Genomic DNA, 25,827 nt, shown 5'->3' with positions numbered 1-25,827 from the left:
GCCCTCCAGAAAGTTTACATTTTTACCAGCAGTATAAGTGAGTGTTTGAACAGAACTCTTAATGTGCTAAGCAAAAAATTGCTCAGAATGGACAAAGGTGATGGCTTCTGCGTGTGCCAAACACAGTGCCCATGTTGATTCTATCCAAAAATAAATGCCATCTGACTCTCTCTGTCCTTCTTTCCTGCTGTTAGTCCAGACCTGCTCTGAAAGCACCCTAACGGACCCTCTCTCCACCTCTAGGAGAGGCGTTCAGCTGTCCTGGACCGGTTGCAGAGCTGTCTCTAACCCAGCAGTCAGAAGTAGCAGCTCCTTTGGAGTTCTTGTCACATTGATGCTTTTTGATTCAGTCTTGTTTAGGTTTAACTTCTGTTTTAATTAGTTTACTTACATGTGTCTGTCTTCATGTCTGTATCACAAACTTTGAAAGGGCTGGGACTTCGTGTTTCCCATCCTTGTGGCTACCCTTTTGGAGGTGGATTTCACAGTAAGCAACCCAGAAATACTTGGCTTGAAGAGGCCTTTGAGAGGAATGTTTCCAGATTAATACTAGGTGGAGCCTTAAGAAATGGTCACTATCTGACTATACTTAATCTCCCCCAATGGCGATCTCAACCTGTATTTCTGAACTCGCAGAATTTGGTATGCTTGTTCAGTTTTCTTTCCTTTTCCAGATGCCAGGAATATGCTTCCTCTTTTATAACTGATTTGTGTCATTAAAATTATTTTAAAGTTGTTCCCCAGTAAAGATTTCTAGGTGGTCTCCTCTTACAACTGTTTCTCGTAAAGATGATCGTGTAAATTAAATCTCATTTCATGGGTTCTTTTCACTTGTTATACATTTTAGCAGCTCTTAGGGCTCGTAACTTTGTTAAATGATCACTTGATATGTCTGAACTGTGAATGTACAGTTTTTAACCTAAAATTGTTTTTAATATTTGAGGTACTTTTCTTTTTGCAGAGCACCTGATAGTTGCTTACAAAAAGGGTTTCACTGAATTCTAATCATTTGTTATTTTCCTAGTACACTTTATAGATGCTGGTTCTCTTACTGTCTCCTGTCCTTTCCCCCACTTTCGAAAACCTGTTAAGTCTTTCTTCAGTAGCTCGTCCATATTTGTTACAAATGGTCTTTTAAATAAGATTCATAGGCAAAGTAGTAGAGCAGTGCAGTTCTACTTATAGAAGCATTTTCTGTCTTTGACCTTTGAAAAGCCTTTGAAAGTTACTATGCTGGTCACTTACCCACAAGTTATACAGTGTACATATTATGTAATCACGTTTGACCATGTATTTATGTAGTTTTATTTTTTTAGTTTTCCGTACTTCTCTTTACTGAATCTTAGGCTAATTTTTAAAATTGCTTCTGTGCTTAATAATTTTTCATCTTTAAAGACTGCAACTCTTGATTCAAATTGTGGGGCAAAAGGGGTTCTCTGATCATAAAAATATTTTATGAAACAGTTCCCATGGAATCATTTTCAGAGTTGGGCTTTGTAGCTGTTGTTAGGCAGTGCTGGCACTTTACACATTTTGTACTAGATGGTTGTCCATTCTGTTCTTCTGAGGTCTGCCAGTGACAGAAACCTCCTTTAAATCCTGTTCTACTGTTGAAAGGCGCTCACAGATGGTCTTTTTTCAAATGGCTGTGAGAATCTCAATGCAGAATTTCCAGGGACATTCTCTCTGAAAATGCAGGTTTCAAGGGAATTTTTTTTAAGGACATAAATTCCAGAATTAAGATGTGGCAGAGAACGAGAAAGGCTTTCACTCTTACATGTTCACAGGTGTTGACAGTTTTCTGGCCTGGCTCCGCCTTCCTTGAATCCTACCTGCTCCTGGGAGTTGCACACGTCTTTGTTATGTGAGAAAGGTGAGGGGTACGTGGGTGCTGCATGCTGTTAGATGTTGTGTATTCTGTGTGATTTTTATTTCCTGGTGGACTGTGAGGCTGTTGTAGCGATAGCTGAATGCATCTGAGGGCCACTGGCTTCAAAAACTTAATGGTTGGCAGAGAGTCTAATTGACAAGATAATTTTGTTCACAAGCTACTCTTACTGGGACGAACGTATGTTTAATTAGATAAAATGTTGGTATTGACCAATGGTGGTGGTAGAGTACTCCGACGAATTCTTAGCTTAAGTAACCTTACTGAATGGAGATTTTATTTTGCGGGCAAGTAGAGATGTCCTTCCTTTTATTTTTCTCATTTGTTTGCTCTCATCTTTATTGTAGAAACTTCGACCATTAGAATCTCTAGAACTGGGGTTTTCAAAATGTAGCCTAAGGAACCTGGGCTTCCTAGGGACCCTCTCAGGGAATCGTTACAAAAGCAGTAGAAGCAGTAGTGGGTAAAAGAGCTGTTGCCTTAATATAAAGCCAGGCAACAGCACCAAACCTGACTAGTCGTCATCGTATTCTTCACCACCATGCAGTTATAGTTTTTTTTAATGTTTCTTTATTTTTGAGAGAGACAGAGAGACAGAGCATGAGCAGGGGAGGGGCAAAGAGAGGGAGACACAGGATCTGAAGTAGGTTCCAGGCTCCAAGCTGTCAGCACAGAGCCTGATGCGGGGCTCAAACCCACGAACGGCGAGATCATGACCTGAGCCGAAGCTGGACACTTAACTGACTAAGCCACCCACTGGTGCCCCCCAGTTGTAGTTTTTTTAAAAACCCGCTTTGACTTCACAGTGTCCTTCAGGATGATGAGTGGTGCCAGAATAGTATTGGAATTTAATCTTGGCTGGGGCTTTAGAAGTTAGCAAGACCAGCTTCCCACCTAATGCAAAGATTGATTCAGTGGTCATCCTCTACCTGTGCATTTCTAGTGATGAGAGGGTCATGCCAGCCCATTTCACTTTCATACAGCTGTAATTTCAGAAATGTGTTGTTTACACATTGAGGCTCTCTTTCTCTAGAATTTTTACCCTCTGATTTCAGAGATTTTTATAGATTACCACAGTGCTAAACCTCAGTGATCAAAATATGACATACCTATGTTTTTTCAGAGTAGCCCTGCAAATATATGAAGTTCGCTGTTAGATTTTCCCTCAGTCGTCTTTTGTAGCCTGAATACCGGTAGTTTTAGTAATTAATAATAATGAGACCAAAATTGGTAATTTTGTCTAGTGTGATTTTTTTTAATTAATTTATTTTTTTACTTTTTTTTAATGTTTATTTATTTTTGAGAGAGAGACAGCATGCGAGCAGGGGAGGGGCAGAGAGAGGGAGTCACAGAATCCGAAGCAGGCTCCAGGCTCCGAGCTGTCAGCACAGAGCCTGATGTGGGCCTCAAACTCATGAGCTGTGAGATCATGACCTGAGCTGAAGTCGGAAGCTTAACCAACTGAGCCACCAGGCGCCCCCACAGTGTGAATTTTTTAAAGTATTGTTTAGTGTAAATTTTTTTAGTACTTTGTCTTTTCAGCAAATAATTAGAGCAATCCAAGTTTAATTTATATTTGTATATGTATTTGAACTTGGTCTCTGAAATACATGACTGTTTAGTTTCACTTCCATTAGATGAGTTCTGGATTAAGACTACAATATTAGTATTAACATTTTGGCATTACATGAAATAAATAGAAAAAACACTATTGTCATTTTGCTTCAATATTGCAATTACTAACCGATGGTGAGCTACATTGAAAAGTGGCTTCAAATTGTAGTATAGATTGGAGGGAGCTTGGGGTTCCTCAAGAAAAAAAGGGAGTAAGCAAGCAAGGGAGGTAGAACTGATACATTAATGTACTTATTTAAGCACTATTTCTAGTGCCTGCTCCCTGATGTGTGGACTGGTTTAGACTTTGGGAATACAGCTGAGTCCATGATGGACTACAGTCCTTGCTCTCTTGCAACTTACATTCTAGAGATGAAAGAGTATTTACGGATTGCCACAAGTGCTGTATAGAGATAAACGGGAACGACACAGAGTAAGGCAGGGGGCACTTTTGGATGATGAGGACATCAGGATGAGCACAGAAGAAAAGAGGGGGAGACTTTTTTTTGTATGCCCCTAGGATATTTTGAGAATGACAGTATAAAAGTTGTTTGTGCAAAGGTCGTAGAGGCAGAAAATTTGTTGGGAACCATTGATTTTGCACAGGAGAAAACTGAGGCACGAGTTTAAAAATGGGCAGATTTTAACAATTCACCCAGGGTTGTAACTCATTTGTGAATGAGCTGGGACCGGAATCCAGTTTTCCTAGTTCCCATTCACATTCATTCATTGTTTCTTTTCCTTAGTTTTTTTCAACTGAGTGTTTTTAGCCCCTCAGTCTGTGCCTTGCCAAAATTGTGTTTCATTGCCATATGGTGGATTGAAGGAGAGTTTTAAGGAGTTGCTTTCAGATGGGATGGGAGAAGCCCATGAGAAGCACACACAACCTTTCTTAGAATGGTTGAAATTCAGTGGTTCAGAGACCTTGTGAATGAGAATTATGACACTAAGATCATTTACTTCCTGTAGACCATATGTTCTTACAGATTGAAAATTGTGCTGGATTGGATTAAGGAGAACTTTGGGTTTCTTTTGAAGCCTAAGAATTTTATTTTAATAGAGCTGTAGGTTTCACCAGATGAGGAAAGCTGCAGTTGGCACTCTGGGTTGATTAGGAAGTTAGGAGCTTGGAGGTTGGAATGGTGAATATTGTAGAGTCACTTCTGTGAATCCTGTGGGGTGATTTGAACGGCCAGGCTAATGTTCAGTTAGGTTGGTGCCACGTCTGTCTACCTGATTACCCATCCCATGGGGAATTCTCTGTCTGCATACCTCTGGGCCAGGCTCATGGTTTCATTTGTGGCACATCTTAGGGTTAGTGGATTGAGGCCTTGCCGGCATCTGTCAGTCCATTACAGTATAGAGCAGAGGTTGGCCAGGGAGTAAATAATTGAAGCTTTGCAGGCCATGCAGTCTCAGATGTAATTACAGATCTGCCGTTAGCATAAAAGCAGCATGGACACTATTTAAATGTATGAGCTGCTCTGTTCCAATAAAACTTTATTTGCAGGAACAGGTACTGAGGCAGATGGCTCACAGGCCCTCGTTTGCTTGACCCCTGCTATAGAGTGATGAGGTAAGGGATATGGGACGAGTGGAGCTCCCCTAATAAACCAGAATTATTTTTGCTTCTTCATCTTTCTTTTAAAACTTTTGAAATTACCTGTGAAATTACCATGAAGTGAATGTGGCTATTCCAGCAGTTTACAATTTGACTTGACATACCTAAGTCAAACAAAATAGGTTTTGATATTTTCCTGAGTTACATTCTTTTTAAGTAGCTTTACTCTATTTTTGGATAGAAGAAAATTTTTTATTTCAGAGGAGGGTGCTCCATGTTTCATACTGTAAACATTGCAGTTGGAATTTAAACAAGACAAGAGTTATTGAGATATATTCTTTTTTAATCAGGCAAAACTGAAATTAAAATTTATGATTTGGGTAGCTAATCAGAAGACTGCAATCCATCAATTTTTTTTTTTTAACCTTACCCATTTCTTTATTTGGAAAGACTGTTTGTCTGCCAATTATCATAAGTTAATTGGTGCAATACCAGGTCAAGAAATGGCATTGTTAATGAAATGAATTATTACCCTGCTGTTAGTAATGAGGCTTCTGCAGAAATGCGGAAATGTCTGTGAACTCATGAAATGTGAGAAGAATTTAGTCTACGTGTTGATTAGAACTGTGTAAAAATATGTTTGTGTACAATCATAAGGAGAGATTGCCATAGATTTTTCACCTAGTTAGTGTTCCTGTGAAGGAATTTGGGCTCTTCTTTTTATTGTTTGCAGGAAATTTCTGTTTTATCATAAAGTTAAATACATAAATATAATTTTCAGCAGGAATTAAAAAAAAACCCCAGTGGGCTACAATGTGAAATGAAAGTAAAAATTTTGTTGGTAAACCTTAAACTAATACTCAGCGCATTCACAGCATTTTAACAGAATTCGTCAGAAAGGAAGATTGATAGGAACGGTGGATTTTCTTTGGTTCCTAAAGTGCTCACTTAAAATTATTCTGCATTATTCTTTCCATTTGATCTGAAATGAGCCACTGGAAGGTAGCCTTTTCTGAAGTTCACTCCTGCACTTTGCGATCCCTTTACCTTCATCCCTTCAGTTAATGTCTTTGAGGAGAAGTGTCCCTTTTCCTTGCTGAGGTGTCCTCGGCCACCCTCTGCCCGCCCCCCGATTTTACTTCGCCGGCGTTCCTTCCCTTGCATCGGGCTCATCCACTTACTCGCGGCCATGGCATCTCAGAGTCCTGGCATCCCTCAGAGGCCCGGTTTCCAGATCTGTAAACCTTTTGTCTTTTTTATTCGGTGAACATTAACTGTGTCACAGTATGTAGTGCGTACCAGGCCAGTGCTGGGCTCGCAGCAATTACACAATCATACTGGCCACTGCCACCGTTGTCGTTGAAAACCGCGTACGTTCCATCCTCTTCACTTGCTTCACTCCCCTTTACTAACTTGCTCATGTGTTCTGCCCCCTGAGACACTCTGCTCAGACTTGATGCCCCTCAGGCCCTGGCTCTGCTTCTCTCTCTTCCTTGCTGTCACACCTGTACCGCGGAAACTTGCCATCCAGCTTCTAGCCCCATCCCGCAGTGTGACCGTGCAGCCAGCACATGCTGGCCTTGCCTTCATTTTCGTCCTCTACCCTCTTGTTCTGGAGTCTGCCTCTTTCCTTTTAGTTTCTCTGACCAGGTGGGCCTGATTTTCCTCATACTGTCTGACTACCTTTTCCGTTTGCTTTTCTGACTTCAAGTTCCCCGGTCAGCCCCCAGATGGTTGTGTTCCCCAAGGTTCTGTTGGTTGATCTTTTTGCCCCCTCCCCCACCCTCTCTCCTCGTCTCCGCTATTCCTAGGGCTTCAGACAGCCCTCCTGTGCAGATGATTATTAAATGGGTAATTCTAACCCTCCCTGTTGTTTTGAGCTTAAGTTAACATTTTGAGAGGTCAACCTTGAGGAGCTGTAGGCATCTCAAACTCAGCATGTCTCAAACCAAATCCATCTTTTCTTGTCCCCAACCAGCTCCTCCAGATTTTCCGTTAGGTGTTAGCAACAGTACCGTTTTCCCAGCCACCGTATCTTGGCACCCCTCTTTTGCCACATCTCTGCCTCATTCTCCACATCACATTAGCTACATCTTCTCAGGTTTACCCTGTAAAGTATCTTTGCTTCCAGAATTCTTTTGTGTATACATATGTAAAGAGAGAGATCTGGAAAGAAATTCACCAGAATGTTTAAAGTTTTTTTATCTCTGGGTGGTGAGATTTTACGTTGTTTGAATTTTGTTTTTCTAACAGGTATTTAGTATTTGTATGCTTGTATCCAGCCTATCACCTCCCAGCCCTCCCGGGTCCTGGTCTTCATCCGGTGGAACTCCTAGCTATTTCCTCAGTGCGCCCGGACTTCTTTGCCTTTGCTCCTTCACTCAGCACCGGTTTCATTTGTTCTTTGCATCTCCCGTTGTCATTTTTCAGGGCTCCTCGCAAATGAGCTTTTCTTTAATGCAGTCGTTCTCACAACTGAATGTGCCTTCTTTCAGGAGCTCTCCAGCCCCTGTGTCACGTCCTGTGTTCTGCCCTCGTGTCTTCTTACCTGGGTTTTCTGTGTTAATCCCTTTATTAGATTGTAAGCTCCACGAGAGCAGAGATTGGCTCTTAATCATCCTTTTCCCCCCTTTTGGTTATAATCTGCCTGTTTTTCTTTGGGGACGACCCTTTTCCCCCTGGCTATGGTTCTGGTGGGACGGCCAATCAGAGTGTCCTGCCAAGAGGATGGGACGCTCTTCCCCTGGAATTTAGATTTTGAGTCATGGGATACGAGGACTGACCATGATTGGCGTGGATTCATCCTGGCCAAGGTGCTCTGAAGAAGCCATTTATTAGTTCCTGCCTCCCAGATCCCTGGAGCTGCTCTGGTTCCCGAACTCTCCGAGGCCTGGTTCTTCAGCTTTTCCTTCGTTATCTGTGAGCTATCTCCTATCCTTACACTAAATGTCTCTCTCTTTAAATTTTAAGTTAGCAAGACAGTTTCTGTTGCTTTTTTCCCTGCCAGTAGAGCTGTTATGATTGGAACTGACCAGACTTTATCATTCTAGTTCTTCTATTGATTCTGATATGTTTTTTTCTTTTCTTTAAAAATGAAAACAAAAAAACAGCCCGAGACCGCTGCTGCTTTGAAACGTACAATAGAAGCCCTGATGGACAGAGGGGCGGTAGTGAGGAGCTTGGAAAATCTGGGTGACCGAGCACTGCCTTATAAGATTTCTGCCCACAGTCAGCGGCACAGTAGAGGAGGGTAAGTGTCTACATGCATCTTGAAAAATGTCTTTGATAGGCTGTAAAGAATACTGGTTAGTTCATCTTAGAAATTATTTTAATTTCTCCGTAGATCGCCTTTGTGCCAGGTGGGGTGCGGGTCCACACTCCAGCCGTGTTGTGTGTCAAATGGGGCTAGAGTAAAGCTGGCCCGTAATAAACCATAATCAGAGTACAAAAGCAAGTCATGCTGGGAGCAACAGGTATATAAGCTTTTGATTGTGGGAAACTGTTCTTGTCAACCTAAGCACGGTTTTCTGTTGACATTTCTTAAGTTTTGCCTTTAAAACACCTCAGTGAGCAATGTGCTGGGCACACACTCAGTGCATCCTTTGTAAATATGTGGCTTGCGGGTAAGAAGCAGAAGGGTGCTCCTTCTGACCAGTGCCTAACCCACAATAGAGAAATGGTTGTTTATGTACTCCAGACAATAATCACAATTTTCTGTTATGAAATTTTTTCTCATAGCAGCTTCCTCAAACATGTCAAAGGTCTGACCCTGTAGGAATAACTATCCTTGTAGAAATTCTTTGATACCAGTTTGCTTGGTGAGTTGGTTCGAAGCCCCTCTGAGCCCTGATGGTGTTATTTTTACACTTGTGATTTCTGGTGCGGATGAGGAATTTTCTCATATTGTTGAGTTTCCCAAAAGTAGTGATAGAGAAGATGGGAATCGGTTTTCATTGTCGTGGAAAAGTGCAGGAGTTGAAGACTTGATTCTCCCTCTGATACTTGCCAGCCGTGTGGCCTTGAGCGAGTCTTCAGCGCTATTCTCTGGTTCTTGCTTCCTTGGATACTTGAACTCAGGTGGTCGTTCTCCCATCCACGTTGTCGTGGGGATCGAGTGACGCCATCTCTGGATGTCTCTGTGGACAGCACGGAGTGTGATCCACGTGGAGCCGGTGGGCCCGCCCAAGCGCCGTGCACGGGAGAGGCCTGCGTGCAGTCACGCTGCACGCTGAGGCTTTCCTGCCGCCTTTAAACCTGCTGCCAGGGCGTAGCACGTCCTGCGGATTTCATCTTTGGATCGCTTCACCTTGTTTTGTGCTAGTGTTCGGCTTCTCGAGAACACCTCTGAAGAGCGCCTGAGGTGTTGCTAGGCAACATGAAATGCACAGTGGCGATTTTCCTCTCCCACAATCATAACAGTGAGGGATGGAGATTGTGTATGTAACGTTTTTTTTTTAACCACAAAGGGGCTTCATTTTAACAGCAAGGCCGTGAATCCTTTTGCCTTTTTGCTTAGAGAGGAACATATAAAATTGAGCTAAGAATGACTAGTCAGGTTCTCTGATGGAAGGCACTGAGCAGGGACAGAAGCCCGTTGCCTCATTCAGGTGCTCTCAGGGATGGACACTAGGACTGTTTTCTTCTGCCCCTTTCCCAAGTAGCGGATTTGACTTTGTTGAGGGTTGGTGTGACCAGCATTGTAGATTTTGCACTTCTCCCAAGTACTTGGGTGGCGCTGATGCCTCTGTCCGAGGACCAGACTCTGAGATCCGCCGTCTGTGTGCGGTGCTGGGGTCGGGTGCTGCTGTTCCTCTTTTGTGGACGGAATAAGTTCAGACCCTGGAAGAACTTCCCTGGAACTAAGCCAGAACTGCTGACGATGTCTAGCCCTACGTTCCGGATTCCTGACGAGGTGCACGTGCCCCACCAAGGACTCTGTGGCATCTGTCGGTTCATTTACATTTAGCAGTTTTATTTCTGGTTCTTGTACTTCCAGACTCCTCAGCGAAGGAGGAGCAGCATTCTTAAAGTGTAATGTATGTGTGTGCTCTATGTAGACACAGAACCTCCCAGTTGGAGAGGTTCATGTTTTAAGCTTGTTTTTCTGGGATTAATCAATGTCTGGTATGTGTTTGTTTAAGGTGATGTTTCCCAAAGTGTGGTCTCTGAAATACTAGATATGCTCCACCAAAAAATGGTGTGTGTGTGTGTGTGTGTGTGTGTGTGTGAGAGAGAGAGAGAGAGAGAGAGAGAGCGAGCGAGAGTGAGCATTTAGATGTGGTCTGATGCCTTCTAGAGCTGTGTAGCACATATCAGTGTACTGATGGTGAGAGGCCCTTCAGTTAGATCCCTTCATTTGTCACCTTTATTTGACCATTATCTTTTATTTTGTAACACTCATTAATACTCTTCACAGTGATTTTTGGTAAAAGAGGAGATGAGGGGCTAATATATTTTGGAGTTACCTGGATAAAGATTTAAATCGAGTGGTGTGTCAGATGTCGGCAGCGTGGAGCTTGAGGGTGGTCTGATGTCCTGTTGACTTCAGCCGGTCCTCCCCCTAGGGTCACCACCCCCGGTGATGTTTGTACCAGGCATTTTGTTCATCTGCTAAGTTCTGTGTGTGCACTGCACGTAGCCACATAAGGTGTTACAAACATGTATTTAGTGGATTATGTGTCAGGATTAGGTACCAGGTGCTGGGAAGGCTCACTTTTTTGAGGTGATTAAGAAGAAACAGGGGACTTGTTTGTTACGAATTCAGCATTCAAAAGTTTTTTTTTTTTAATAATGTTTTTTTAAAACATTTTTTTTAATGTTTATTTTTGAGAGAGAGAGCATGAGCAGGGGGGAGGGACAGAGAGAGAGGGAGACACAGAATCTGAAGCAGGCTCCAGGCTCTGAGCTGTCAGCACAGAGCCTGACGCGGGGTCCGCATTCACAAACCATGAGATCATGACCTGAGCCAAAGTCGGATGCTCAACTGACTGAGCCACCCAGGTGCCCCAGTTTTTGTTTTTGTTTTTTAACTTTATTTGTTGTTGAGAGAGAGAGAGCAGGCATGAGTGGGGGAGGGGCAGAGAGAGAGGGAGACAGAGAATCCCAAGCAGGCTCCGAGCCGTCAGCACAGAGCCGGAAGAGGGGCTCGAACCCATGAACTGTGAGATCATGACCTGAGCTGAAATCAAGAGTAGGATGCTTCACTGACTGAACCATCCAGGCGCCCCTAGCATTCAAAAGCTTTTAACTCTTTGAACAACCCTGCAGGCCATGGCACATATCAGTTTTCGGTGAGGCGCTGATTTGAATCCTGAGGTTGGTATGTGAGAGCTAGTTTTTTAGCTGGCTAATGAGTGAGCCTAGATGCCCTCCAAGAATCCACATCACATTGTGGTGCTGTTGGTATTTTGTGTTTGTTGCTTTTGCATTTTATGGGACGAAATATATGTGCTGGTGGTATTCCTAGGTCTTAGGATGGTTCTTGTGGTTGTTGTGGTTCCTGGTCACAAGGAGTTGTCAGTCTAGTCGGGGACTTGCCAGCATATTGCTGACCTAGGCACCGGCCACAGACTGCTGTATACCACTGCTACACACGTGCCACCTAGACCCAAAAGAAGGATGTGTGGGTAGAAGAGTGCGTAGGTAGGGGAGATACCGCTACCTCAGGGTTATCTGGGGAGTCTCCCCAGAGAAGGAGACAGTGCCTGGCGTTCATTATTATACCAGTGTATGCCAGAAAGAAAGTACAGATGTACAGACGTATGGATGTACGGATTCCACGTGCTAGTTAAGTTGTCCCCCAGGTGACGTGACTTAGACAAGGAAGGAGTTAGCCAGATGCTCTGTTGCTCTTTGGGCCAGGTTGGGGTGGTTGGGAAGTTTGGGTCTTCCGGACCAGCTTTCCAGATAGATAGAGGCTTCTGGCCTCACCACCTGTTGTGTCCAGGCAGTGTCTAGAAACGATTGGAGCAGGACTCAGAGTTGTGGAAGGCATGGGGGGTGGCAGGTCTTACAAGTCTTGAGATTTATTCTCAGCTCTGGATTTGCTTTGGTCTCCTGGGGGCCACTAGATTTTCTCTGCTTTGTACCTTCAGATGTTCACCTTGGTACCTTCATCAACTCAGAAAGGGAAGGTGGGTGTTGGAAAAGATTCTTAACTGCATTCCTCAGAGTCTAAATGGGGACGATGTCACATAGGCAGAGGGGAGCAGCGGGAGTAGATGTTCCTTTAGACCCTTGCTAAAAAGGACAGGCATTTTCTGAGTCGTGGTGTCTGTCACTCTCGGCCACAACCACTCCAGTGTCAGGCTCCAGGACTGCGCATACTAGTTGAAGGCTCTCTTTCCACTAGATGGGGCTGGACGGAGACTGAGCAGGCTTTCTGGTGGAGGAGGGAGAACTGTAGAAGAGACTGTGGTCCATATTTCAGTGTTGGGCTTGTGCTTGTTTTTAAGAGGATGCCCCCGATTGGCTCTGACCATTTTTACCAGGTCCGATTTTACTGCGTTGAGATAGGACTTATTCCAGAAGGCGTGTGTAAAGACACTCTGGAGTAGTGAAGGAGATTTTTCTTGCCTGTTTCTTCCCTTCTTTCTCCATTCTCATTTGCATTAAAATGTGAATAAGTGCTTATAAGGTCTGCTGGCCTACATATAAGATGCCCTTCTATTTACGGGTAAGCAGAATGATAAAAATAACCGGCACTATGGTGAATCAGTGGAATTTTACTGACTCGCTCCCCAAATGTGTCTGCAGCTTACTCCAAGAGAGCTGGCACCCTCTCTAGAGGAGATTGATTCTTCTCTGTAGTTTTCCTGTTAGCTAACATTTCCATGTTCTCGTGCTTTCCTGCCAGCATTAAGTCCAGGCCAGCATCCTGACCCCATTCTTGTGTGAAGGTGCTCCACAACTGGGTTTCAAGGCAGGGCTGCTGTGGCCTTGGAGGTTTCTTTTTTAGTGGCAGCGCCCCAAGATTTGTAAGGATTCTGCTGTAGGTTTAGTGGTTTTAAAAATGTATGAGACCCAACAGATATAAAAGGAAATAGGGCTTTTCCACGCAGAGTGTTCCTTGGTTTTAAGGTGAAGAATTCACTGTCTCAGCGAAGCCTGAAGCCAGCAAGGTTTAGCTGATACAGTCTAGAAACTGGCATTCAGATGGATCTGTTTCCTATTCTCAAAAAGGCTCGAAGATGCTCCATGGTTTCAAATCCCTCCCATCCCCCTTCTCCACCCCCCACCCACCGTGAGCCACTCAGCGCTTCGGTGGAAATTTCCACTTGTCTGCCAGGGGGAAGGGGAGGCTGTGAGTGTGTGACTGTGTCTGAGAGAAACAGAGACAAAGAACATAACTCAAATTCAAGCGAGCGCTTTTACGGTAAACTTGTAAATAACAGGGTTAAAACAAAAGTGAAATAAAAAACAAATACGACCTTTAAACGTAGGAGCGTTGCCAGGAGACGCATATCTTCCTCAACAACCTGGGACAGGGAGGGGGCTGGTGACAGCTTGGGCACAAGGTGACTGAGGGAGACAAGGGGTAGGACCCCAGAGAGGAGGGGGGAAAGGATAGTGAGAAGAGATGCTGCTGCTGCCTCCCCTCCGCGCCCCATGGAGACACTGCTGTGGATGGAGTGTTCCTAGTGGCATCATTTTCCAGTATCGGGCTCAGTCTATCCTGGGGAACCCATTTCTCTGCATCTTCTCAGATCCCTGGGGTTTTCAGTCACAGTAGTGGAGAGATTTGTAGTGCTGAGAGTGTCTTAAGAAATACCGAGGAAGGTAAATTACCACCCTGAATATGGGGGCAGGTTCTATCCATGAAATAGTTCCCTCCAGCTTTTGAACACTGGAACCTGCAGTGAGAATTGCATTTGTTGTATTGAACCTCTTTCTGTCCTTTCTCTCCTCACCTGGTGTCAGTCACCACTTCACTCGTGCTTCTGCAGAGTTGGTGCTGCATAGAAGGTCAGTGCTTTTCTGTAGCAAAGAGAGATGCCTGGGTAAAGCTGATTTCTACCTTGTAGGTGAAGTGATTCATTAGAACCACACGTGGGAAAACCCCCATTTAAATGTAAACACTGCTGGGCTTCGTGTTTAAGGCAGTGGCGATGCTTCCATCAGCCCTGGCCGCCTGGTGCGCAGAACCAGCTCGCCGGTGCCACCGAGCAGCACAGGGTTGAAGGTGCTGGGAGTGTATAATGTAATTAGACTTTAGATCACTAAGCTGGGTTCTCCAAAATGATCTGTCCATTCGCTGACTTAAACACTGTTTGGGGAATGGGGGGCTAGCTGAAGAACTATTTTTCCTTATTGGAATGCCAGCTTTTGGGGATGTCTAGGCAGTGGCAGTTGTAGTCCTACTTCTCTGCTCTTTTCTAGCTCAAATCGTGAGGATGGAGGTAAGAGAGAGTCCACATGTGTTGCGACTTTGGTCTTGTGTTTTGGTTCTGGCTTGCTTGGTTAGGGGAAGAAGGAAAAATTGGTATTTAATTGTGGTTATTGAATCCTCTTGATCCTCCCCTCCCTGAGGGCCAGGCTGAAGGGGAGGGCAGGGCCTCTCGGATTCCTCTGGAGACACTGAGACATTCTTTTGGCTCCCTTGCCTTGAACAGCAACTTATCTGGGTTTCAGAATGGTTTCTCCCGGGTAGCCTTTGGGATGTAAGGAGTGGGTATCAGGGGAGTTCAAGGTCATTTTTTTTTAGCCTAACTCCCACTTTTTCAGTTCTGTTATGGACCTGTGTGGTCACAGGAAAGGGATCCTTGCAGGCATCAGGAGCTGCCCAACCCCCTATTCTAAGTAGGCTGTTTCTAGGCTTCACTTTGTTTGTGTGCAAAACTGGAAATGCAGGGCTGCGCTTGGTACTGTCTCCTGCCCCTGTCATTCCTCGGGTCATCCTTCTGTAGTAAGAAAAGCCCAGCCGCCAGGAGGCGGATGTCCATGACCACCTCATCATCGCCACAGTCTCCTCCAGAACTGGCAGACCAGTGTAAATAGTGGGAGCCCAGGTTTCTGCCAGCCCAGTAGCCCTGTGACCTCTCTCCCTGCCTGGACTACATGTTCTGGGTGGTCCAGGCCATTATGTTCCTCCTTTTTAGCCTCCCTCTGAGGTGTGCCCATAGCAGATGTTCACTGACCAGTTCAGTTTGTCCACTTACGTGAAAAAAGAATATATACTGGCAACAACCAGGAATTGGTCATAGTCTTTTCTGTGTGGGGAAGCCATAACGGACCATTGACCCGTGGGCTTGGGCCACTGAGGGTAGATGGAGATTGAGTTTGTTCTGGACTTATGCTTGGTTCCCTCATGGTGGGGTGAGACCACTTAATGCCCTAAGTGGGAGCAGGGGAGGTAGGAGGTTCAGCTTTCACCCAGGACTGGTGAACACAGTAACATCTGCCCCTCTCTGAGCCACTTCCCCTCTTTTCTGTTTTGGTGGTGTTTCATTTTTGTGGAAATTTCCACGGTATAATAAGGAGCATGGGAGTAGAAGCAGTCTTTGCCCACACGAACCCTAGGCACAGATCAGCAGGGTGATGAGCATGAAATGACTGTCACAGCTGTGGTGGTGGGCACAAACCTATTTGCATTTTGGCCAGTTCTCTTGTTTAGGTTTGGTTGCTAGAGGAGTGTCAGGACTGGTAGGGGGAAGGCAGAGTAGGTAAAAGGTAAAGGCTGTAAGCGTTTTTATAGTAACAGCAATCTTCCAGAAGCCAAGTTGCAGCCCAGTCTTAGGACTTCCAGGCTTTTCTAGCACTTCTCCTTATCCTTGAGAAACCTCCAGAATTCTGGCTGCAGGAACCAAGAGATGTGGTTGATACAGTGAGGAACTATGGGGCCTGAAGTCTGGAACTTGCTTTTTGACCCTGTGACCTGGAGCAGATCAGTTCCCCAGTTCCCTCATAAGTGACATGAAGGGGTTGAACTGCATTGCCTTCGTGGTCCCCTCCGGCACTTACGTTCTGTGATTCTGTAACCCATTGGTCCCAGAGCAGCGTGTGGCTTCTTGTATCCTGGAGTCAGAAGATCTGCTCTGTTAGAACCCTGGCTGTGGCCACTCAGTAGCTGAGTGACCTTGAGCTAGTGACTTAATCATTCTGAAACTCAAAGGAGGCCATCTCTAGGAGGCCCACTTTGAAAACTGCTAAAGCAGTAGTGTTGCTAAGAGAGGGCTCCTGGACCAAAATAACACCCAGAGGAACTTCCTCTTGCGTTTTCTGAATGGGCCACGTGGGGTGGAGCTTCTACTTCCTGCTTATCCTCTTCCTCAGAAGCTATCTAAAAGATGTGAAAGCACTTTGAAAATTAGAAAGTTCTATGTGAGACCCTTTCCTTTTAATTTCTGGAATAGGAGGTTTCTGATAATGTCTGGCATCTAGCTTCCTTCCATCCTTGGGTATTTTTATCCTTATCACAAAATGGTATCCAGAAGCTTTGGGTGTCTTAGGATTATTTGGTGAGTGCGAGCGGATGGGTAATGTTGTTCGGGAAGACTGCACGAGAGTTGAGCTGTGGGCAGTTGAGTTGGTCGTTGGCAACCGTACACCCGCTTTCTTTTAGAAACATGTTTGGTAGACGCTGAGGCTAGCCCACAAAAATGCCTCTGGTACACTTGAATGGAAAATGGAAGAAAACAATGGCTGCTGAACCCCAGATGCGGTATTTGAATAACTTGAATACTGGACTGTAAAGAAAGCCAGGCTTAACTCTAGAGCAGGAGATGTCTGTGGACCTTCTGGAGGTAGTGGGCACTTGGAATACTTTAAGGGCTGCCAGTAGTGATTGCCTGGGTTATTGAGTGCCCAGAGCATGCCCAGCCCTTGCTTTAGCACGGTCTTCCATATTACCCTATGTGTGATATGTGGCATTTCACCAGCGCACTGCCTCAGGCTATCAGCACAGGGCTTTAAGTGTAATAAAGCAAAAGAGGAAGACTAGTCTAGGGAAACTAGATGAAAAGCAAGGGAAGAGGAAGGAACTGTAGAATTAAGTATGGTGGGAATGTTGGCAAACAGAGGGTGAGGTCCTAAGTTGTCTGTGGTAGTTTGGAGGGACATTTTGATGAATACAGAATGAAAGAACAAATGAATGAAATAGGAAGAAGGAAATGCTGGGGCAGTGTTGAGTGAGAGAGTTCCCTGCCCTGCCCACCAGGCCACCATAGTTACTGGGGCTTGGGGGAGTTGGATAAAGGGCTGGGGATTGGCAAAGAGAAGGTAATTTATGATTGATCACAGTAACTTTTTAGGCTCTATATTAGAGCCTTACTCGAGGTAAGTAATCAATAACTAAATATCGAACAAATGAGCAGTTCTTAAGTTTGATGATTTGCAAACCTCGTGCCTTCCATGTGGTGCAGAAATAACACAGTGGAATTACACCTTGGAGAATTTGGCCAGGTCGGTGTGTGATTTTCACGGTAAGTACGAATGGTAATATCATCAGTGAGCAGAGGTAAAAGTCACTTCCTAGAAGTTTGCCTGATGATAGAGGACTTTACACCATTTTTATTTCATTTCTTTTTTTTTCTTTTTTGATTTTTTTTTTAACGTTTTATTTTATGTTTTGAGAGACAGAGCACAAGGGAAGGGCAGAGAGAGAGGGAGACACAGAATCCAAAGCAGGTTCCAGGATGTGAGCTGTCAGCACAGAGCCCAATGGGGTGGGGGGTGGGGGGCCTCAAAACCATGAACGTGAGATCATGACCTGAGCCAAAATCAGAGTCTCAACTGACTGAGCCACCCAGGCACGCCTGTTTCATTTCTTGAGAAATTCTGGGCGGCTTCATTATCTGTAATTGCTCCCTCATCGCTACCACCCATATCAAATCATTCACCAAGTCCTGCCCTTTCAGCTTTCTATGTACCATGATTAAATCAACAGCCTTACAGAGGTATAATTGACAACACAGTAAACTACATGCTTTTATTAATACATATTACATAAGGTAATACATATACATAATACATTCACATATGTACCATATGTAGATATACCCACAATATATGTTTGACATATGTATATATACCCATGAAATCACTACAAGCAAGACAATAAGCAGACTGGTCACCCCAGAAGTTCCCTCCTGCCTCTTGTGATCCTTCCCTCCACTTGTTTCCCGTCATGACAACCACTGGTCTGCTTTCTTTCACTATAGATTAGTTTCTGTTTTCTAGAATCTTACTTAGATACAATCAGACAGCATGTACCCCCCCCCCCGCCTTTTTTTTAACCATAGTTTCTTTCAATCAGCCAAATTATTCTGAGATTCATCAATAGTGTGTATCAATAGCTTATTCCTTTTTATAGCTGAGTACTATTCCATCGTATACCATAGTTTGTTTATTGGTTTACATGTTGTTGGATATTTTCTGTTTCCAGTTTGGGATTGTAAGTGTTGCTGCTGTGAGCACTCCTGTACAAATTGTTGTAAGGACTAATGTTTTAATTTTCTTGGATAAATACCTGGGAGTAGAATGGCTTGATCATAATGGCAAGTGTGTATGTTTAACTTTTAAGAAAATGCCAAAAAAGTTGTATCATTTTGCAATCCCACCAGCAGTGTGTGAGAATGCCAGTTCCTGTCTTTCCTCACCAACACTTGGTATTGTTCAGTCTTCTTAATTTTAGCTTATATAGTAGGTATCTCTTTGTGGTTTTAATTTGCATTTCTCTAGTGACGAGTCCTATTAAGCATCTTTCTCATGTGCTTCTTTGCCAGAATATATCTTTGGTGAAAAGGCCATTCACATTTTATGCCCCATTAAAAATTTTTTTTAAAATTAAATTTTGAGAGTTCTTTATATTCTAGAAACAAGTCCTTTATCAGACATGGGATTTGCAAATCCCAGCCTGTCACTTGTCTTTTTTATTAGCAGTATCTTTCAAAGAGCAATTTTTAATTTTGATGAAGTCTAGTTTATCACATTTTTCTTTATGGATTTTGCTTTTAGTGTCATGTCTAAAGAATCTTTGCTTAACTCAAGGCCACAGAGGTTTTCTCTTGTGTTTTCTTCCAGTTTTATAGCTTTGTGTTTTATATTTCAGATCTGTGTCCCATTTGAGTTAATTTTTGTATCTGGTACAAGTATGGATCGAAGTTCCTTTTTTGCATACATATATAGAATTGTTGGCCACCATTTGTTGAAAAGACACTTTACTGAATTGCCTTTGGTCAAAAATCAGCTGTGCGTATATGGATCTGTTTCTGGACTCTGTTCTACTGATCTGTTTGTGTATCTTTATACAAATACCATAGTGCCTTGATTACCATAGCTTTATAATGAGTCTTGAAATCAGATAGTGTTAGTTCTTCAACTTTATTCTTTATCAGAGTTGTTTTGGCTGTTCTAGATCCTTTGAATTTCTCTGTGTACCTTAAAATCAGTTCATCAATATCTAATAAAAGTGTCTTTTAGGGATTTTGATTGGGATCCTTTTGAATTTATAGATCAGTTTTAGAGAATTGACATCTACATAAACCTCCATTTAGGTGGGTTTTCTTTAATTTCTTTCAGTAATGTTTTATGGTTTTTGGTGTAGAGGTCTTGCATACCTTTTGTCAGATTTATCCTTAAGTACTTCATATTTCATTTCAAGGTGTTATTATTTGTTGCTAATATATAGAAATATAGTTGACTTTGTATACTGATCTTGTATCTTGCAGCCTTGCTAAACTCACATATTCTAGTGTCTTTTTTATAAATTTCTTTAGATTCTCTTGTATACACAGTCATTTCATGTGTAAATATAGACAAGTTTACTACTTATCAATCTGGATACCTTTTCTTTTTTTTTCTTGCCTTGTTGCACTGGCAAGAGTCTCTAGTAAAATACTGAATAGAAATGGTGAGAACAGACACCCTTGTTTATTCCCAGTCTCAGGAGAAAAGATTCAGACTTTCACCAGTTGATATGATGTTAGTTAGTTCTAGGTTTTGCAGAGATGCCTTTTGTAAGGTTGAAGAAGTTCCTTTGTAGTCTTACTTTGCAGAGAGTTTATCAGAAATGGATATGAAATTTTGTTAAATGCTGCTGCTTTTTTTTTTTTTTTTTTTTGCTATTATTGGAATGATCACATGATTTTTCCTTTTTTAGTTTGCTAATAGGATTTACATTGATTTAAAATGTTGAACCAGGGGCGCCTGGGTGGCTCAGTCGGCTAAGCGTCTGACTTCAGCTCAGGTCACGATCTCACGGTCTGTGAGTTCGAGCCCCGCGTCGGGCTCTGGGCTGATGGCTCGGAGCCTGGAGCCTGCTTCCGATTCTGTGTCTCCCTCTCTCTCTGCCCCTCCCCCATTCATGCTCTGTCTCTCTCTGTCTCAAAAATAAATAAACATTAAAAAAAAAAATGTTAAACCAGTCTTGCTTTCTGTGATAAACTCTGCCTGATCATGATACATTATTCTTTTCATATATTTTAGTAGTCAGTTTGCTAAATTTTTTTTTCATTTATGTTCATGAGAGATATTGATCAGTTTTTTCTTTTCTTGTAATGTCTTTGTCTTGTTTTGCCATAAGGGTAATGCTGGCTTCATAGAACACATTGAGAAGTGTTTTCTTATTTTCTGGACCAGTTTGTGCCAAAACTGGCACAAAATTTCCCCCTCAGACGTTTGGTGGAATTCATTGGTGAAACCATGTGGGTCTTTGGTTTCCTTTGTGGAAACGCTTATAACTACAAATTTAATTTCTTTAATAGATATAGGGCTATCCAGGTTATCTATTTCTTTTGGAGTGAGTTTTGGTAGTTTGCATTTTTTCAAGGAATTTCATCTAAGTTGTCAAATTTATTGCAAAATTTGTTTATAATAATAGTCTGTCATATCCTGTTATCATTTCACCTCTCCCATTCCTGAATATTAGTAATTTGTCTCTTTATTTTTTTCTGCTGATCAGTCTGACTAGAGATGTATCAATTTTACTGATCTCGGTGAACTAGTATTTATTTGGTTTTGTTGATGTTTTCTTGTTTTTCTGTTTTCTGCTTCAGAGATTTCTGCTCTGATCTTTATTTTCCCTTCCTTCCTTCCTTCCTTCCTTCCTTCCTTCTTTCCTTCATTTTCTTCTCTCTTCTCCTCTCTTCTTTTTTTTTTTTGTCTTAGTTTGTGCTTAATTTGCTCTTCTTTTTCTGTTTTTTTTTAAGGTAGAAATTTTGAGGCTTTTCCTCTTTTCTTACATAAGTGTTTAGTGCTACAAATTTCCTGCTTTAGTGGCATTCTGATATGTTGCTTTCATTTTCATTCAATTCACATTTCCTTTTGACTTCTTATTTGACCTGTAGGCTATTTAGATGTATGTTTAGTTTTCAAGTATTTGGAGATTTTCCCGAGTTTTTTCTGTGTGATTCAAGTCCTTTTAGATTTATTGAGACTTGTTTTATGGCCCAGAATATGGTTGACCTTGGTAAATGTGCTGTTTGCAGTTGAGAACAACGTGTATCCTGCTCTTTTTGTTTGGAGGGTCTATAAAGATCAGACCTAGTTGGTTGATGGTGGTGCTCATTTTTTGTATATCCTTGCTGGTTTTCTGTATAGTAGTTTTATTGATTACTGAGAGGAATATTAAAAGTCACCAACTATAGTTGTGAATTTCTCTTGTCAGTTCTGTTAGTTTTCTTCCTGTATGAAGAAGTTCTGTTGTTTGATACATACGCATTTAGGATTGCTGTGTCTTCTTGGTGAACTGATTGTTACATACTATCTTTTTCTATCCCTTGTAATTTTCTTTGCTCTGAGATCTACTTTAATATTATTGCAGCCACTGGAGCTTTCTTTTGATTAGTGTTTTTGCATAGTATATGTTTTTCTTCCATTCCACTTTGAATAATTACTTACTTGAAAAACTTTCCCACTAGGCTTGGCTAAGGGTGAACGATCACCTGGCAAGTTGTTTTGTGAGTTTGAACCCTCTTTGTATGGAATTACACAAAACGTCATCCTTTTTCCTGTAACTTCCTTCCTTGCTGCATTTGTCCATTTTCAGTTTGGTCTCTCCTGCTTTCCGTGAGAATTCCACCTTTCAAGCTAACATAACACTACCGCTGTCAGATACTTACTGTGGACCTGCTGTGTGTTAGTCTCTGTTCAGGGTGCTGGGGAGAGATTAACAAAGTCCTTCTTACGGCAACTATGTTTTGGTGGAGTGAGATAGACAGTAGACAACCATATGCTGTATCGGTGGTGATAAGCTCTGTGGGAAAAAATAGAGAGTAAGAGAGAGTAATGAGGCTTGGTACGTGGAGCAAGGAGGATGTTGCATTAGGAGAAGTGATCAAAGAGGTCCTCTCTACAAGGTGACATTTGGACAGAGACATGACAGAGGTGAGGGGTGAGCTATGGGGAACTCGAGCGAAGAACATTTCTGGCAGAAGGAACAGTGAGAATGAAGACCTAGGATGGGAATATGTTCGGGGAGGAGAGTGTGGCTGCAACAAAGTAAGTGATGTCAAAGGTCACCTTAGCCAGATGGAACACTGCAGAATTCTGAATGACTGCACTGAAAACTGGCCTTTTGCAGCACTGTGGTTCAAACCAAACGGTACAAGGGAGGCTTAAACTTTTAGAACTGAGAGGAGGGCGTGGGCAGGGAGAAGGGCTGCTGCTGCTTTTGTGACATCAACCAGCTGAGCCCATCAAGTTGTTGATGTGGTGAAGCCAGTGAGCTGTAGGAGATGCCCTTCTGCGTTATTCTGCTGTGAGTGGAGGAACGTTACATTCTTTCTCTTGCTCAGGATTCACAGAATTTTCTTTCTGGTCTTTGTCAGTTCTTGAACATGGAGGGTAGTCTTAGACAAGTCCCAGGCCTTTCAGAATGTTTTCCCTTATTTGTGAAGTGTGGCTGGTGGTCTGCACTGTCTCTGGTGCACTGAGTTACTTGTGTAACCCTTTGGAAAACTATAAGGCCTTCCCTAATAAGATGTTTTCTCAAAAATAGTTTGCAAAATCCAGCCTTGTTGAATAGTAAATTCTGTTCTTAAACCCATCATTTTACCATATTGTCTCTATTTCCCTCTCTATGTAAAGTCACGGCACTTTTTGCTACCACAGAGTTTGGATTCGGATTTTCCTAAGAGTGTTAATGAGAAGAGCCATAGGAAGGGTGGGGGGTGGGCAAACACTTCTGTTTAGCTGGTCAGCTGGTACTTTCTATTTTGACAAAGGTGTGTATGTGTTTTTGTGTAGTTGATCTTTATCTGGGCAGGAGTAGAAAACATTGTCCAAAATAGTGGAAGTGTTATATTTCAGAATGCAGGAATTCACACATTTTTATTTTATTGCAGGTATTTCTTGGTGGATTTTTATGCACCAACAACCGCTGTGGAAAGCATAATGGAACATTTGTCTCGAGACATTGATGTGATTAGACCGAATGTTGTAAAACACCCTCTGACCCAGGAAGTAAAAGCGTGTGAAGGGATTGTCCCAGTCCCACTTGAAGAAAAACTATATTCCACGAAGAAGAGGAAGTGAGAAGATTTACCAGATTATAGCTTTATATTTAATTCTATCACTTTTGAGTACCATGGATTAATAATTTACAGACTTGACCCTTATATAAGAGTGTGTTACAGGTGCCATTTGATTTTTCGAAGGTATTTTTTAGCTCTTGATCTCCCTTGCCCTAAGAGGTTGGGGAAGGGCTCGGCTTAGAGCCACTTTGTAATCTGTGGTACCAGCACGTTGTTCTTGACGTCATTTCTTTCGTCTGATTTTTTTGTTGGTGAGGACTTTGCCCTACAACAACGCTAACACCATTTTGAAGAGCAAAGCTTCTGAAAACTGCCTCAGACTGCAAACTCGTTATTCAGGCTAGTCAACCATGCAAAATAAAAATTTAAGACCACTGCATTTATACGAGTAACTTTTGACCAGAATAATAAACATAATTTCAGAAAAACTCGGGGAGGTCTTTTGTCTCTTCACCTGCCCCAGCACAGCGAACTGCCGGAGGCCCTGAGCGCCGTCTGCCCAGAAGCCCGGAATGCCCGCAGTGCGTGGGAGGGTTACCTGGTTACCAGCCCAAGTGCAGAGACTAGGAGAAGTCAGGGGCGAGGGTGGGGCAGGGATGTGTGTGTCCCTCCACTACCGGGCATTCTATAAAATCAGTGACTTTTTCTCTTATCTCACAGTTAACTTGACCATAGGTGGGTGTTGCTGTCTGTAGAGGGACGTGAAGTGCTGTGGCTTGAGCTCTCGCGCTGCTTCCTCTCATTCTTCTGCACTCCCCCCGCCCCTGCCCACACCTGCCTCCTCCCCTCTCCCCCTACCCTGACCAGTTGGAAGCTGGTGGGGTTGCCCAAAGAGCTGGCTGGCACCAGTGCCTGTGGCCAGTGGTGGCACTCTGAGCTCTTAACTTAGGGAGACTTCCAAGGAGCTACATCTCTTTTTTTCTGCATTTTATTTGATACTTACGGACCTGCTTTTTAAAACCACATCTTGAAATAAAAAGACAAGTTTTGTATTGAGCGTTTTTTGTTTTGGCAGGGGAGAGGTTGGTTGTAGGATGTTGTTACGCTTTTGAGACTAAGAACCAACTGGTCTTTGCTTGAACTGGGTGCAATTAAGGTTACCATATTTAGCAAATAGAAATGCAGGGTGCCCAGTTAAATTGGAATTGCAGATAAACAACGAATCTTTTTTTCCTCGTAAGCATGCCCCAATGTTGCATGGAACATACTTAGAGCAAAAAGCGATGTGCCGTTTGTTTGAAATTCAGATTTACCTGGGTGTTCTGTATTTTACGTGGCAGGCAACGTTGCTATGACGCCTGCCCAGAGACGGGATGTGCTCTGCCTCGCCGAGCTTTGGGGAGCGGAAGCCGGCCTCGGGCAGCCTGGCTTTGCAGCCAAGGCGTCGCACCGAGGCGAGTTTGAAGAGCATCAGGAGCTAACAGAAGAGAACGCAGCTGGCATGCTCGTTTGCCTCCAACTCTGATTCCCTCAGCCCGCCAGAAAACCCATCTAGAAACTAAAATTTCATCCCTGGTCAGTTCCAGATCATCTGTTCTGTGAGCCTTAAGTCACACTGCAGTCTTAGAATCAGTAAGTGCCACCGGCCTTTAGCAAGAAACAAATTCTCCTTTAAGGAAAGTCCATCTGTGGGCTCTGCCTGAGGCCTAGCAAGCGGAGGACCCGGTGTCTCTGGCAGCCGGATGGCTTCTGTGGCGGGTGAGGAGGCGGCTTCTTCCCCGAAACGGTCACTGGCGTCTCCTCCTCGGTCTCCTCAGAGCCGGTGAACCGGAAGAAATTAACCAGCCTGTCCGCCTTCCCAAAGGGGTGCCCTGCACGGGGTGTCCGTAGTGACAGAGCTTCTGTGCATTAATTGTTGGGGGGAGCGCCAGCTCCTGAGTACAATCTCTGGTCGTTGTAGCTTGTACAGTCAGATCATGTTAAAGCAAGAAGGGGCCCAGAGATTAGGCCTCTGCCTCTTTTAAATCACGAGACGGAGACACAGATGTGCAAGCCCGGTGTCCCCAAGAATCAGGAGGAGCCCAGCTCCTAACTAATCCCGGGCTTCCTCCCTCTGTAATGCTGCCCGTCTCTGCCTTGTCCCTTTGCTTAATTCTTTGTCTTCAGTTGATGTATAATTGACCCACTACAGTATTATATTAGTTTCAGGTAGCCAACGTAGTGTTTTGGTATTTTTATACATTACAGATGTACAAAATGATTGCTCAGAGAGGCCTGGTTACTCTGTCACCATATGGAGTTATTATGTATTGTTGACTGTATTCCCCATGCTGTAAATGACATCCCCATGACTG

The 25,827-nt window shown here is 43.3% G+C and overlaps 1 protein-coding gene across 1 annotated transcript in view; it reads left to right on the top strand.

Moving 5' to 3' along the window:
* The window catches only part of MRPS6 (mitochondrial ribosomal protein S6), a 66,528-nt gene extending 42,567 nt beyond the window's left edge, over positions 1-23,961 (top strand). The window contains exons 2-3 of the mRNA XM_060640438.2: positions 8,174-8,313; positions 23,345-23,961. Of these exons, the coding sequence (XP_060496421.1) occupies positions 8,174-8,313; positions 23,345-23,534 (330 nt within the window). The 3' untranslated portion in view covers positions 23,535-23,961. The remainder of the gene's footprint in view (positions 1-8,173; positions 8,314-23,344) is intronic.
* Positions 23,962-25,827: the final 1,866 nt, after the last annotated feature.

This window comes from Panthera onca, chromosome C2 (assembly GCF_046562875.1).
Source record: "Panthera onca isolate mPanOnc1 chromosome C2, mPanOnc1 haplotype 2, whole genome shotgun sequence".
NCBI classification, from domain to species: domain Eukaryota; kingdom Metazoa; phylum Chordata; class Mammalia; order Carnivora; family Felidae; genus Panthera; species Panthera onca.
Note: the sequence above shows the minus strand (reverse complement) of the source record. Positions and strands in the feature narration are given on the sequence as shown.